Source organism: Panthera tigris, chromosome B3, assembly GCF_018350195.1.
Source record: "Panthera tigris isolate Pti1 chromosome B3, P.tigris_Pti1_mat1.1, whole genome shotgun sequence".
Lineage (NCBI taxonomy): Eukaryota > Metazoa > Chordata > Mammalia > Carnivora > Felidae > Panthera > Panthera tigris.
In genome coordinates, this window is record NC_056665.1 from 80,946,095 (window position 1) to 80,962,747 (window position 16,653).

Sequence of the window (16,653 nt, forward strand, 5' to 3'; positions counted from 1 at the left end):
TCAGGAACAGATTCCTTAGTGCCCCTTACCCATTTAGCCCATTCCTTCTCCCACAACCCCTCCAGCAACCCTCTGTTTGTTCTCCATATTTATGAGTCTCTTATGCTTTGTCCCCCTCCCTGTTTTTATATTATTTTTGTTTCCCTTCCCTTATGTTCATCTGTTTTGTCTCTTAAAGTCCTCATATGAGTGAAGTCATATATTTGTCTTTCTCTGACTAATTTCACTTAGCATAATACCCTTCAGTTCCATCCACGTAGTTGCAAATGGCAAGATTTCATTCTTTTTGATTGCCGAGTAATACTCCATTGTATATAAATATATATATATACCACATCTTCTTTATCCATTCATCCATCGATGGACATTTGGGCTCTTTCCATACTTTGGCTATTGTTGATAGTGCTGCTATAAACATTTGGGTGCACGTGTCCCTTCGAAACCACACACCTGTATCCCATGGATAAATACCTAGTAGTCCAATTGCTGGGTCGTAGGGTAGTTCTATTTTTACTTTTTTGAGGAACCTCCATACTGTTCTCCAGAGTGACTACACCAGATTGCATTCCCACAAAAAATTGCTTTCTTTATATTTGTATCCAGATTATATTCTTTATATTTCTTTCTGCTTATATCTAGACTAGTGCAATTATTTAAGAATGCTAATGTAGATCAAGAAGGAAGTTGCAGTTCTAATTTCTTACCTAACTGAAGAGAGACTATTTGATCATCTAGAGAAGAGGAAAAGAGTAGAACTGTAACACTAATTTTTCTTTTACTAGGAATCTAGTTCAATTGTTACTAAGAAAAACGGAACTTGATTTGTGAGACCAAGACACTCTTCAATTTACTGCCTCCATGTGTCTATTCTGTGTATCTCATATTAAAAGACTATGAGGTTTGATAATTAATATAACAAGTAATTATTAATCCTCAATAATAAAACTCTCAACATAGGTTCAAAATACACAAAGGATTAATTTCTTAACAAAATATGCATATTTTTATATGGCAAAAAAGAATTGCCATTATATGCCAATTATATCTCAATAATTTAAAAAAATTGCCCATGAGAAATTATACTTTCACTATATTATTACTAAAATCTGGATTACTGAGTATTAGTTATCTATTGCTGTGTAACAATTACCATAAACTTGGCAGCTTAAACAACACACATTTATTATCTCATAGTTTCTATGGCTCAGGAATCTGGGTACAAATTAACTGAATCCTTTGCTTTATGATCTCTCACAAAGCTGCAATCGAGAGATCATCCAGGGCTGGGTTCTCATTTGAAAATTCAACTGGGAAGGATCCACTTCCAATCTCATGTGGCTATTGGCAAAATTCAGTTCCTTGCAGGCTGTTGGACTGAGGGCATCAGTTCTTCACTGGCTGTCAGCTCTTCCTTGCCACATGGCTTTGTCTATACGCAGTTCATAACATGGCAGCTTGCTTTGCCAGAGCCAGCCAGGAGGTCTCCTAGAAAGCCAGAAGTTACAATTTTATGTATTGTAATCACAGAAGTGATGTTCTATCCCTGTTGTTATATTTTGTTGGTTAGATCTAATTTACAGGGCCTGGTCACACTTAAGGGAAGGAGATTATAAAAGGGTGTGAACACCAAGAGACAAGGATCATCTTGGACCATCTTAGAGTCTGTTGGAAGAAAAAGATTAATGTGACATATGACATAAGTTACAAAGAGAGAGATGCCTATTAAGAGATCATTCTCAATTTTCTCTATAATCCAGAAGGAATTGGTGGGAATGGCTTAATAGAATTTCTGTACTTCAGAAAAACATTAGAGAAATATATAATTATATATACATTTCATCAGCAAACAGTGTACTGCATCAGCAAATGGTATTGATTTTGTTATAGTGGTAACTGGTATCTATTAAAAATGGCATTCTCAACAGTACATTGCCAGCATATTCCCCCACATAAATAGACTTGGATAAATAAAACCATAATTCTTGCACATGACTAGAAATTCGCAAAAGAGATCCGATGTGGCATTAATATAATAAAGTCTTTGACTTGGAGTAATTGATAGAACTTCATTCAATAATCAAAAGAACTCTTTGTATTCCTAATCAACTCAAAATACCAGTTTTTAAACTACTTAGAATAATTATGCCCCAAATGAATGTTTTCTATGCAAAAACATTTGTATCTGTGTTTTAAAGACTAGCAAAGATTGGAAAAGCCTGAGATGGAGGAGATTAGTGATTATCACTTCAATAGTGTTTAGATTGTTGAATTATGGTTCCTAGATGGGCTCTAATAGGATTTAAAGTAGGTTCATTAGCCTGAATCGTGGGTGGTTAGGAAAATCCTATTTTATTTAAGATGCAGCAGAAAATGGACCCAAATACTGCCTGTAAGGTTGGTTGGTATGAATTGGAGCATTTCAAGCAGCTTAAGAGCTGTGTGGAAGGCCGAAGACAAAGAGAAACTTCATATTTTGAAGTTTGCCAGTGTGTCCTGGATCAAATTGATATTATGACTCTTGATGATGGTATTTCCATGTTATTGCTCTAAATGAGAATGTAGATGTATTTTGAGAAATTAGAGTGATTTGGCAGGAGCACTTCACTTTTATAAATGGATTGAACAAATTTTGTGCCTGAAATATTTATAACATATCATGTATAATATCTGTATATATGGTTAATAAACCCTAAGTAGAAAAGGTTAATAAATGAATCGACAAGATTTGGTTATCAGAACATCAAGTAGACTAAGATATTATGTAAGCCACATGATTATAGAGGACATCCTCACATTTTGGCAGCAGTGTACCACAGACAAAAATCTATATTATCTCCTTTTCCCTGAAGAAAATAGAATTTCACATTAGCTGACGTGAAGGTTTGGTATCTTGATGGGGCTCTGCTTTGTCATTGTCCTTGGTATGTTCTCTAAAGTGCACAGGAAAATTCTCTTCTGAATACAGAATGAAGCAAGTTTTTGTCAAAGTCTTGTAGAGACTTAAGTCTTCTAATCTTTAGGATAGACTTGAAGGGTAGGAAGGACTTGGCTGAATGAACACAGGTTTGGTACTTGGAGAAAATGAAATAAAAAAGCAAACGCATGGGAATACTAATGCCCTGGGTATAGCAAGTATTTGCCTGTGTGACAATACTTTTTCTAAATTCTGATTGTGTAGCTTCTATTTCAGGATAGGATCTTCTTTGAAGCTTTAAACAGTAAACAGAGAATATATTCAGCTATAACTTGAGCCCTGTGACCTTTGTCCAAGGATTCAGTTCAATCTCATAAATCAGAAATTCAAATGTCAAATCACCCATGATTTTTTCAGCTTTGAATATTGGCATTTAGAAACCCATCCTGTCTCATTCTAGAGGTGGATTTTTAGGCATTTGGAGCTCTATTCTCAGAAGCCTATCCAGCCTAAGAGTATACATACATTTGCTTTATGTAATTTTAAAAAATAAGAGTGGAGAGTTTCTTTGACAACACCTTAGTTTATGTTAGCTAAGGTAGTGAAAGGCTAGCAAAGTCTTTGATATCTGGGAAAACTTCCTAGGCCAGGTTTCCTACAGAGAGATCAACTCATTGAGAACCTATTTACATAAGCAGAAATACTTTATATTTCAGTGTGAAAATTTGTGTTAGATGTAGGTAAGAGACAGTTTCATGTTTCATCATAAGTATAGAGATTTGGAAGCAAATCACGCTGTGGGACAAAGTAGGATCAATTAATAGGGTTGTCATTTACATGTCCATTGATGGGGTGAGGTTTTCCTTTCAGTGAACACTTTGGGCAGGATAAAAGGTTCAGCTGGGGACAATAATCTTAAAAGAAGGCACTAGTTTCTAAGCTTTAGTTGGTATTGTCAACAGAGACAGGAAACTGTCCATAACACCCTCTTCTTCCTTTGTGAGTTGAGCAAAGGAATGAAGCATGTTCTCAGCTGATAGTGTGGCTTATGGACAGGGGATGAAGCTGCCTGCCTCTGTGTGGGAATCTGAACGTTCAGTGAGTCCATGGTCACCTGAGGATCTTTTATTTGGGCGGGTGTGTGTGTGTGTAAAATCTAGCAGATATAAATACATGCTTTCTAGAAAATAATACGAAGTCTTACCCTATTTATAGTACACATTCAAAAGAATCCTCTTTTTTTGAACAATATTTATTTATAAATTTCTCTTTGAGTGGTAGACACCAGGATTGTGCCCATGTAGTGTCCAGATGTCCACATGGTGACGTGAATTTAATCCTCAAGATTTTTATCTATTTATACCAGCATCAACTGAGATACCACATACTTAACCAAGCAGATTGTTACCAAGTCTTCCCTTATTCTTGACCTTAAGGTCTCTTAAAGATCAGCTTTCCCTCAGCAACTCCTGTGGCTGCTTGTAGGAGGCAAACCCTATGAAGTTCTCTCAGACTGTCTGCCTTCACACAACACTCAACTGTTCTTATTCTGTGGGCCTGATACTACATTGAGTTCTAACTGGTAATGGGGGCATTGGTTCTATTGTTCTCACATCCCTTAAACTGATTTCAGGTTCTTATGCTCCCCTTCCTTACTGGGATTCAACAGGAGAGAGGTAGTCAGAGTATATCAGGTTCTGTCTTAGGAGCTATAATAGCCACTGATTATTCTAACTTCAAATAACAAAAATCCTAACCAACAGTAGTTAAAGCAATTATCTCACACAACAAGATGACTAGAGATGCATGTCAGGACTGGCATAGCAGCTTAACTATATAGCTAAGAATTCATCTTCTGACATATTTCTACTTAGTTACCTTAGCTGTTGGCTTTTGTCATTGTATCTGTCACCATTATGCTTCTTATGTTTACAAGATGACTACCACACTCCAGGTGTCACGTCAATGTCAAGTTGGGAAAAAGCAGTAGCACCAATTATGTTCTATTTTTTAAAAAGTAATTTCAATATTTACTTATTTATTTTGATAGGGAGAATGCGAGTAGGGGAGTGTCAGAGAGAGAGGGAGACGGAAAATCCCAACGAGGCTCCTTGTTGTCAGCACAGAGCCTGACACGAGGCTCGAACTCAGGAGCCATGAGATCATGACCTGAGTCAAAATCAAGAGTTGGATGCTTAACAGACTGAGCCACCCAGGCTCCCCCAATTATGATCTATCTTATCAGAAAAGCAAAAGCTTTCTCAGAAGGCAGAAAATTTCCCTTACATCACATTGTCCAGAAGTATGCCATACATGCCCGGAACTATGTCTAGAATTAGCAAGTGAGACTAGGAAAGTATTTGGATTTCTAACTTCTATAGTTCAATGTGGCAAAGGAATTGGGGGTTGAGGGGATGTTCTTGGGTTATCCAACCACCAATATCGGGCTTAAGAACTTGTGAATGTTTTAAGTTCTCACTTTTTTTCTATCTTGATTCCCCATAATCCCAGAAATTTTTATATAGTCTTTCTAAGACAGATATTGAGTTGGTTTATTCAACATCCATTTCCAATCATTTTCTCCATTACTGCCCTCTACTCTGTAGGTTAAAGATATGTAAATGCTTGATTTCTCAGCTTCTCTTGCTTTTACGGGTGGTCATGTTCTACGCAGTCTCGTGTGTATGTGACCTCCTCCCAAATTAAAAACAAAACAAAACAAAAAACAAAAGACTCACTAGAAAAAGCTTTTTATCTTTTCATTTCCCTCTTTTCCTGTGTGGAACATATCCTTGATGCCTGGAAGTGCAGCTACCATCTTGTGACTGTGAGGGGACAAAATAAGGGTAACATGATGATGGAACAAAAAGAATGAATTTGGGACATTATAACATAGTGGAGTCACTACATCAGACCTGAAGAGACTATCTGTGAACTTTTCATATGAGACTAATATATCCCTACTTATTTAAGGCAAGTAGAGTTTTCTGCTACTTGCAGCCAAATGTAATTCTAATTTATATAGGTGAGAAACCATGTGTTTATACCATGTAATTCTCCCAAATGTACTGCCTTTGCCAGAGCTGTCTCCATTCTCCTTAGAGGTCTCAATTTTCAAAATTCAAAAAGCAAAGAAACAATCTCTTTTCTCTAACATGTTTATGTCTCATAAAATGATGGCACATAGTTTATCAAAATGGGGAAGGGCTATATGAGGTACAAGGAATTGCAGGGGGGTCTTGATAAAAATTACAAATATACATGTTACCATAGTTATAAGTACACAGAAACACACCCAAAGTAGGCCAAGGCAGAAAGAGAATTTATTGGATGGCTGTAAGTATAGCTCATGGATCTATGAATAGGATGTGTGGCTGAACCTCATTATGGACTAGAACCAGGTACTGGAAAGCTATTATGAATCAGTGCAATTATTCTCCCTTCCCTCTGTGCACACATGATCTCTTATGGTCTGCTTTATTCTTCTCTCTTGGCATTGGCTTTTTCTGCTCCTCTGCGCACAAAGAAGAAATTAGTCACTTTGTTTACAAGTTATAAAAGCTGAACAGAAAAAAATGGATAAATATCAACTGAGAAAACATATCACAAAATAAGAAAGTGATAAGCCAAATGGAGCAAAAATGTGAGATTGAGGGAGAAGAAGCAAGGAACTGATTTATTTTCAGAGTTTATTTAATTAAATGTATTTTGTTGGTAATATCTTACCTAATCCTTACAATAATTCTTTGAGATTGCTGTGTGACACTTGTATTAAAGATAAAGAAAAATATGGGAATGCAAGCTGGTGCAGCCACTCTGGAGAACAGTATGGAGGTTCCTCAAAAAACTAAAAATAGAACTACCCTACGAACCAGCAATTGCACTACTAGGTATTTATCCATGGGATACAGGTGTGTGGTTTTGAAGGGACGTGTGCACCCAAATGTTTACAGCAGCACTATGAACAATAGCCAAAGTATGGAAAGAGCCCAAATGTCCATCGATGGATGAATGGATAAAGAAGATGGGGTATATATATACAATGGAGTATTACTCGGCAATCAAAAAGAATGAAATCTTGCCATTTGCAACTACGTGGATGGAACTGAAGGATATTATGCTAAGTGAAATTAGTCAGAGAAAGACAAATATCATATGACTTCACTCATATGAGGACTTTAAGAGCCAAAACAGATGAATATAAGGGAAGGGAAACAAAAATAACATAAAAACAGGGAGGGAACAAAACAGAAAAGACTCATAAATATGGAGAACAAACAGAGGGTTGCTGGAGGGGTTGTGGGAGGGGGGATGGGCTAAATGGGTAAGGGGCACCAAGGAATCTACTCCTGAAGCCATTGTTGCACTATATGCTAACTAATTTGGATGTAAATTTAAAAAAAGAAAAAAATTAAAGGTCAAATCAGAAAAAAATAAACTGAATGATCATACAACAAATTCTCTACAGATAAGAAGCAAAAAAAAAAAAAGACATTAAAATTTACTTTAGAAAATATTATGAGAGTAAACCAACCTACACCCTAAAGGATCCTTTTGCTGGGTCTGGGTTTTTGTATCGGCTTTCTCACTTACGGCCATTTCCTTAGTTCCCATCAGTTTTGGATGTAAGAATTCTTCATTCCTCATACCAAAATAAATCCCACCTTCTCCCTCAAGCCTTGTCTCACTTCCTTCTTGAGCCAAACTTACTTCATTAGACCTGCTTTCTGATTTAGCTAAACTTTTCCAAGCCCAGCAAAGCACCACACTTTTGTTTAAAGGAATTGTCAGCAACACAGCAGGAAACATGAACACAGACTGTTACTGTATATCACGCAGGGGGAAGAAAGGTAAAGTTAACAGTGGCAATGTTTAAGTTACCATAGTCTGCGCAGTGAGAAAACCTGGAGTCATTTTCAAGTTTTACCATTTCCTACCTCTTTTCAGTCGGATCAGGTCTCAGTCTGATTTCTTACCCCTGAAGAGAGGCTACTGCTAGTAAAGAGTCTCCTATCTACCTACTCGAGAATTTCTGTGAGGACCAAATAGATGAGGTCTGTGAAGACATTCACAAACATTTGCTGTGAAATGTTTGTACCTGGCTACGAAATGTTCGTATTAACATCTGCGTTCTTGGGCTGAAGAAATTCAAAGGCGGCTAGTCGCTAGGGGGAGGAACCCGAGCGTTACTACGCGACGTCATCACTCCACGCCGGCCGCGACGGTTTCCGGGCTGCGCTTAAAGCAGCGTTCTGCGCTATGGGGTCTTGGCAGCGTTTGCTCTTGTTTGGTGGGGTGTCGCTTCGGGGTGGCGGTGGGACCAGTGTCCCGCTTGGGCGAAGCCAAGTGTTGGTTTGTCGGCGCCAGGTCCGTGATGCTGCAGGACAGGGGGAAGCGGGAGGGACAGAGATGCTAGGGCGGCAGGGCCGCAGGTGCCCTGGCATAGCGTCTTGCTGACGACCCTCCTCAGACCTTAACGGGGCCCCCACTGACTCGGTGACAGACTGAGATCTCAGTTGGCTGAACGTCCCCACTTTATAAGCAGGCCCCAGTAGAACCGGCCGAGGCGAGGCGGGATATGCAACAGATTCCTAAAACATGGATGTGTGGCTTGTACAATGTTTTCTGTGTTGGTTTATTTAGAAAATAGTTTAAGGAGAAGAAAGCTTAACTCTGCACAGAGGCAGTTTATTTACTTTCCGTTTTTTACGTCTGCATGTCCTGGCAGGTAAATTTCAACTTGAACAGTATATTTGTACCTTTGTGATCAATATCAATAGGTAGAAAGAAAGCCGAACTAATGGAAATTAGAATTAGCCTAGAAAAGAAACCCCTCTTACAAACTCCGAATTTTTACTTTAACAGCGTGGTAATGGAGATGGCTCATTTTAAAACTTTTTTTAATTTTAATTTTTTTTTAAGTTATCTGGCAGTGACAGTGAGACCCTAAAACAAAGAAGATCACAAATCCTGTCCCGAGGACTTCCAAAGCAGAAACCAATACAAGGTGTAAATCAAGTTATAGTTGTGGCTTCTGGAAAAGGTGGAGTTGGAAAATCTACTACAGCAGGTATTGTAGGATATTCTGATTTCGATTAGGAATTTATGCCAACTGGCAACCGCACAGCATTAAAATTCCAGTTTTGATTTTTAAAGAGTTATTTGTGAAATTCCTAATAGCTGATTCCCTAGTACCAGAAGTTGGTAGTGATTAGGACCTTAGATTTGCATTTAGAAAAAACTAGGTATATAGCCACGTGTTTGACTTCTTGATTGAGGAAAACTTGGTCCGGTTGCCCACCAGATTGCCCAGATGTTCAGTTAAGTGTCAAATGGCAATGCTGATAATCTTTTTCATAGTGTAGCTATGTAAATTAAATAAGCTAACCACTTAGGCCCAGTGTCTTCTAAGTAGTAAATGCTCAGTATTCGGTTGATGTTACTATTTTTTAAACATTTGGTAACTTTAATACAAGTTATTTCTACTCTTTGATATTCTTTTCTGGTCTATCAATGTACATATAGCTGCACAGTTGCAATGAGAATTTCTACATTATTGTGTCATTTTTCATTTAACATAATATTATAAAATCACCATTGATCTAATATTTGAAAATGCTTGGAAAGGTTTAACATTGTTTCAGTTATTTAAAATATCATCTAATCTTTATATCTTTTATATTAATAGTCTTGGAGCAGAGAATTTGTTTTTGGTGGCTCTTTTTATTTGTAGATTTCATCACAACTGAAGTGCTGCTTTCAGAATCCATAGGAGAAATGCCACCAGAAATAAGAGTTACCATCCACGACTAATAGCCAGATATTCCCAAAGTTTTTCAAAAGAAATTTTTTATTGCTAAAAAGGTTATTCCAGTGTAATATAAAAGGGTAAAGACTTCCCTCCTTCCAAACCTGCACAACAGAGGTGACTTGTATTATTAATTTGTAGTCATAAAACACTCTTTATCTTATTGTTTCCTTGTACTTAATTTTCAGTCATTTCAGTGGGAATGGCTGCTAGTTCAGGTTTTATCCCACTATCTTTTTGCAGACGATTTTTTTTTCTTTTCTCTCTCTCTTTTTTTTTTTTAGAGGAGAGAAGAGAGACTGCCTGTGCATGTGCCTGCAAGAGCGGGGGAGGGGCAGAGGGAGAGAGAATCTTAAGCAGGCTCCTGGCCCAGCTCAGAGCCAGCTTTGGGCTCCATCTTATGACTGTGAGATCCTGACCCGAGCCAAAATCAAGAGTCAGATGCTTAACTGACTCAGCCATCTAGGAGCCCCATTTGTTGCAGATGATATTTAGAAAATGACTGTCCTCATTATAGTTTATTTGTCGATTTTGGTATAGCCCTAGACTGGCAAGATCCTTTAAGTTTCATTTTTTTTTCAGACTATTGAACTTAAAGTTGGGGGACATTTGTACCTTAAAATCCTTCAGTTCCACTGAAATCAATGACATTTTTGAAATAAGGGCTAGTACAGAGTTCTGTGACTATCACTAGAGATCTTGTCTTCACTTGAAACCATATTTAGTAATTTCCCAGTAGAGCAGTTTTATAGTTTTACAACCAGGTACAAATCCAACTAGATAGTGTTATTAGTTCAATTTTTTCTCATTTTTACCTGAAGTTAATTGTGGAAGAGTTTTTCAGATATTTTGAAGAAACTAAAATTTACCAAGTATTATAGGAATAATAGGCCTCTAATATATTACTATTTGATAGTACTGTATTATTAAAATGATTAGTGATGTTCGTAATTAATGCTATAAGCTACACATTTTTACCTTCTTTTCTAAGGGCCTATAATCCATCTATTTAATGTTTCATTTTTAAAATACAGAAGCTTTTAGACTTTGGTTCTAGCATCCATCTCTTCTTGTTTTTTGAAAATTTAGAGTACATTTATTTGATTTCAGTGATGTGAATCCTTTTGCATCTCTGTGATTAAAGGTGGAAAGTATTTTCATGATAATATCTCTAAGTTTTTTGAGTTTTATACAATATAATTTGTTGGGTCTTTAGGTTAGTACTTAGCACATGGTTTTGTTTTTGGTTAGCAGATCATCTGTTGCCATGGAATGTGACAGCATTTTATGTTTGTTAAGTTGGCTCCACATCCATCGTGGAGCCCAGCATGGGGCTTGAATTCACAACTGTGAGATCAAGACCTGAGCTAAGGTCAAGAGTTGAACGCTTTACCAACTGAGCCACCTGGGGCACCCCTGTCACAGCATTTAAATAGGAAAATAAATGAGAAAATATACAGTTGTGACACATAGTAGTGTTTCAGTGAATGCCCCTTCCTTGCTTTTTTTGTTTTGTTAGCATTATGTCATTCCTCCCAGGGAGCTGGCCTTTACTTTTTCCTAACAGCTCTATCTACATACATAAACCTTAGAAATAAGGTTTGTTTCTGTTTAACTCTGTTGGTATTATATTTCTTTCCCTTATATATATTTATTTATTCTTGTCCCAAACTGTCTCAAAATTCTTCCCATTTGAAAATGTATGCCCGAGATATTTTTGATTACAATGATGACATATGATGAATACAAACATTCTTTGTGATTCCATTGTATGAATGTGAGAAGACCCTAACACTAGATGAATCACTCTCTAAAACTTTCTGCTTAATAGTTAGTTTATGTTTAACATATGATGTACTTGAAATTCAGAATTATTTTGTAATTTATAAAAATTAGTCAAGTGTTATGGCCTAGTCTAACTATTTCATATCAGTTTTTCATTTAATTCTCATAATGGTTATGACATAGGAATTATCCTCATTTTATACAGGAGGAAATAGATTTAGGGGTAAAATATCCTACTCCAGGTTATGTAATAGAAGATGGTAGAACTAGGATTTGAACCAGGTCTGCCTTGAAAATTTATGCTCTTAGCTACTTTAAGGAAACCATCTCAGTATGATTTATAACATTGTTCTGTTAAGGAAATGTGATTCACAGTATGAGACTCTGTTTATTTATCAGTCTTGGAACTGTTTTACCTTCAGACCTCTCTTCATCTCAGATGTAGCATATCTCTATTGCTGGGCTAAAAGTAGCTTTGAGACTATTTTCCTTCTTTATGTTTTGGGATTCACTAGCAATAGGCAGTTTTGGGAACATGTTTTACTGCCTTACCTTTGACCTTCTTCCCTTTCCTCTGCAAAATGAGCTAGCCTTTTATATAGGGGTATTTGTGAGTTAGGTATTTGGAATTCCTGCATTACCAGCATTTATTTTTCAAAGGCAGTAAGATCATATACATTTTTATTAAAAGGTAGATACTTTTTCTGCACAATGTTTTTGAAAATAATTGAACTTTATGTACCATTAACATTTTTTTTTTTTATAACATTTATCTATTTTTGGGAGTCAGAGCATGAGCAGGAGAGGGGCAAAGAGAGAGGAAGACAGGCCTTAGGCTCTGAGCCGTCAGCACAGAGTCCGACGCGGGGCTGGAACTCACAAACCATGAGATCATGACTTAGGCTGAAGTCGGATGTTTAACCAACTGAGCTACCCAGGCGCCCCAAGATTGTTTTTTTTTTTTTTTTTAATTTTTTTTTAATGTTTATTTATTTTTGAGACAGAGAGAGACAGAGCATGAACGGGGGAGGGGCAGAGAGAGAGGGAGACACAGAATCGGAAGCAAGCTCCAGGCTCTGAGCCATCAGCCCAGAGCCCGACGCGGGGCTCGAACTCACGGACCGCAAGATCGTGACCTGAGCTGAAGTCGGACGCTTAACCGACTGAGCCACCCAGGCGCCCCTGTTTTTTTTAAAAAACTAAGTAGATTATTTAGATTATCACATTATAAAAATGAATTATTTAAAATATTAATTTTAGGGCAGGCATCTATTGCTGTTGGAATATTACTCTTTTGTCTTTTTTTACTTTCTGTATTTTCTTTGTCTTTGTTTTATACCAGTGTGGGAGATATATTAAAAATTTCTCATGTTTTGGTTATTACATTGAAAATATTAAAAGGCAAACTGAATTTTAGTAGAAGGAACACAACTAAATTTAATTACTTTTTTGTTTCTTACAGTGAACCTTGCACTTGCACTAGCAGCGAATGATTCGGTAGGTGTTTATTATTATGAATATTAATTGATTAAAATGTTTTTTAGGGAAATGATAAAGAACATACTGATATTTTTCATTTACTCTGTCAGAGTCTGTGTAGTGTAGCTGTAGTCACTTGTATTTCTTTAAGGAACTAAAAAGTCTGCCATAAGTACTGATAACATTTAATGATAATGAAAATGAAAGGGGTCAAGGAATTCAGGCAGCCTCTAGAAGGTAGAAAAGGCAAGTTTATGGATTCTTTCTTAGAGCTTCCAAAACATATATGTAACTCTGTCAACATCTTAATTTTAGCTCATTGAAATCCATTTTGGACTTAAGTGATAATTTCTCACAGTAGAAATAGGAAATAAATATGGACAGGAAGTCAGTTTTCTTAGTTCTTAAATTTCCAAAGATGTCTTTATTTTGCCTTTGTATTTGATAGTTTGACCAGATGTAGACTTCCAGGTTCAAAATAATTGCATCTCTGAACCTTGTAAACAACATTCCTTTTTCTTCTCACATGCTAATAAAATGTCTGATGCTAATAGGATTCATATTGCTTTGTAATAACCTGCGTTTTTCCCCTCAAAGCTTTTAGGGTTTTCTTTATGTATTTTAAGTTTAGAAATGTCATAAATATGTGTCCAGTTTTTGGCTTTAAAATTTTTTGCCTGCTTGGAAGTTAGCCAAGCAGTATCAAGGTTTGAGTCTTTTTCAGCTTAGGGAAATTTCTTCCTTGATCACTTCATTTTTTATTATTTTTTAAAATGTTTATTTATCTTAGAGAGAGAGAGACAGAATGCGAGCAGGGGGAAGGGCAGAGAGAGAGGGAGACACAGAATCCGAAGCAGGCTCCAGGTTCTGAGCTGTCCTCACAGAGCCCAACATTGGGCTCAAACTCATGAGCTGTGAGATCATGACCTGAGCTGAACACTTAACCAACTGAGCCACCCAGGTGCCTCTTCCTTGTTTACTCTAAGTGGTGTCTTTGTTCTCTCTCCAGGTACCTATTGGATAGGTATTAACTCTTTATGCTTGTTAATTTGTCTTTCATATTCTCCATTTCTTTGTCTTTTGTTTGCTATATGTTTTGGAAGATATCTTAGACTATTTTCCACACTGCTTTGTTGGGTTTTAGTTGTTATTTAGCCCTTCTGAGTTTTATTTTTAAATTCAGAAATTGTATTTTTTCTAGTTTTCCAAAACTCTTTCATATTTTACACATACCAGAAAAACAATGGCTGTATCATTCATTTGAATCTCTCTGAGGATGCTAATTAGAACTAATAAAAAAGTGTTCCTTTTAGTGATCTGTATTTACTTAGCTTGGTGGTTCTTATAATGTGGTGCTCAGACCAGTAGAATCAGCACCACCTGAGAAATTGTTAGACATACAAAATCTTGAGCCGAACCGAAATCTGAATTAGAAACCATGAGGGTGGAGTCCCACAATCTGTGTGTGTGTGTGTGTGTGTGTGTGTGTGTTTCCATACATTGTATTTTTAAATTTAATTTTTTATTGAAGTATATTTGACACAGTGTTGTATTAGCTGGAATCTGTGTTTTAACCAGCCATCTATATGATTTTGAGGCATGCTCATCTTTGAGAATCCTGGATCTAGAGTTTGTGAAAACTCTTACCTCCTAATGTCACCCTCTTTGTTTTCTTTTTTCTTTTTAAAATGTTTTATTTATTTTTGAGAGAGCACAGGCTGGGGGAGGGGCAGAGAGAAAAGGGGACAGAAGATTTGAAGCAGGCTCTGCGCTGACAGCAGTAAGCCTGATATGGGACTTGAACTCAGCAACCATGAGATCATGACCTTAGCTGAAGTCAGATGCTCAACCAACTGAGCCACCAAGGTGATCTCTATTTACTTAGCTTGGTGGTTCTTTTTGTTTTCTAGTGTGGTTATGTTTTTTTATTTAGTTTTAAACTATTTTTTCTCTTGCTGTATCAGTGGGAATTTGAAGAGTTTAGGTAACCATATTAAAGTAAGAACCAGTAGGGGCGCCTGGGTGGCTCAGTCGGTTAAGCGGCCGACTTCGGCTCAGGTCATGATCTCGCGGTCCGTGAGTTCGAGCCCTGTGTCGGGCTCTGTGCTGACAGCTCAGAGCCTGGAGCCTGTTTCAGATTCTGTGTCTCCCTCTCTCTGACCCTCCCCCGTTCATGCTCTGTCTCTCTCTGTCTCAAAAATAAATAAACGTTAAAAAAAAAAATTAAAAAAAAAAAAAGTAAGAACCAGTAATAAATTTTTAAAAATAATTTTTATTAGGGCACTGAGTTACCCTGAAGAAGAGTCCTCATCTTGCTTAAAGAAGGGAGGAAACAGGGAAGATTCAGTGGTTGGGAAGGTAGATAAATTTGTAGGTGTGGGGATCTTTTAATTTGGTTATCATTTTAGCCAAAGCTTTGAGTCTTAAGTCAGTGTGACGCAATAATGGAATAAGAGAGCAAATGATGAAAAGAATAGTTAAAGAAGGGTTGGTTCCTTCATGTTAAATATTGCCAGTCTTGATGAGATGGTAGCTCAGAAAGTTTTTTTTTTTTTTTTTTTCCTTCTGTTTTTTTGTGGTTTTTCTTTTCTTCTTTCAGGGAGCAAGGATGAGGGCAGATCCATCTTTAATGCTTTATATGTATGATAGGGAAATGGCAATAAGAAAGGAAAAGCAATAATACTTTACCTGGCTCATTTCTTCAGAAGTCTTTAGTATCCTCAAGTGTTTTTAAACATGTTTGTAAAATCTTCCTTTCGTTGTCTATGATCCTGATGAAGGTGTTTTTTTGTTTTTCATTTCTTGTTTTTTTTTTTTTTTTTTTTTTTTTTAGCAAAGTTACTATTTTTGATTAGAGTCTAGCATGTTTGTGACCTGCCAGAGGGACAGCCTGCATATAGAAAAGAAAAGCTGTATCTGTTCTATATGATGTAAATGCATCTGGCATAGTTTTTATTTTATTTTATTTTATTATTATTTTTTTTATACGAAATTTATTGTCAAATTGGTTTCCATACAACACCCAGTGCTCATCCCAACAGGTGCCCTCCTCAATACCCCTCACCCACCCTCCTCTCCCTCCCACCCCACATCAACCCTCAGTTTGTTCTCAGTTTTTAAGAGTCTTTATGTTTTGGCTCCCTCCCTTTCTAACCTTTTTTTTTTTCTTCCCCTCCCCCATTGTCTTCTGTTAAGTTTCTTAGGAATACTACGTGGCAATGGCATAGTTTTGTACTCTGTATTTCCCAACTTAAGATTTTATTTTATTTTACTTTATTTTATTTATTTAAAGTTTATTTACTTTGAGAGAGAGAGAAAGAGAGAGAGTGCACATTTGGGCTGTGTGCTCACGTACCAGCAGGAGAGGGAAAGAGAGAGAGGGAGAGAGAGAATCCCAAGCATGCTCTGCACTGTCAGTGCAGAGCCCAACGTGGGGCTCAAACTCTTGAACCATGATATCATGGCCTGAACTGAAGTCAAAAGTTGGATGCTTAACTGACTGAGCCACCTAGGTACCCTCCAACTTAATATTTTATTAATATTAAAATACTATAAAATATTGTTTGGAGGACATGTTTGGTCCTTAGGGGAAACCCAAGGTTCCTCTCAGCTCTTCTGTTTGCCTGGGTTGATATAGTTGGTCAGGGTATATCACTTTATGCGGTTA

The 16,653-nt window shown here is 37.0% G+C and overlaps 1 protein-coding gene and 1 long non-coding RNA gene across 3 annotated transcripts in view; one reads left to right on the forward strand and one right to left on the reverse strand.

Annotated features, from left to right (window-relative positions):
• Positions 1-1,157: 1,157 nt before the first annotated feature.
• LOC122239576 lies at positions 1,158-8,085 on the reverse strand. The gene is made up of 2 exons (XR_006218789.1): positions 7,852-8,085; positions 1,158-1,485 (listed from the first exon to the last, which is right to left on the reverse strand). It is a non-coding gene; the product is annotated as an uncharacterized LOC122239576 (long non-coding RNA).
• A 53-nt stretch (positions 8,086-8,138) lies between these two features.
• The window catches only part of NUBPL (nucleotide binding protein like), a 224,730-nt gene continuing 216,215 nt past the window's right edge, over positions 8,139-16,653 (forward strand). For both annotated transcript variants that reach the window (XM_042989529.1, XM_007098083.3), the window contains exons 1-3: positions 8,139-8,281; positions 8,837-8,984; positions 12,970-13,004. In XM_042989529.1, coding sequence (XP_042845463.1) covers positions 8,174-8,281; positions 8,837-8,984; positions 12,970-13,004 — 291 coding nt within the window. In that variant the 5' untranslated portion in view covers positions 8,139-8,173. The remainder of the gene's footprint in view (positions 8,282-8,836; positions 8,985-12,969; positions 13,005-16,653) is intronic.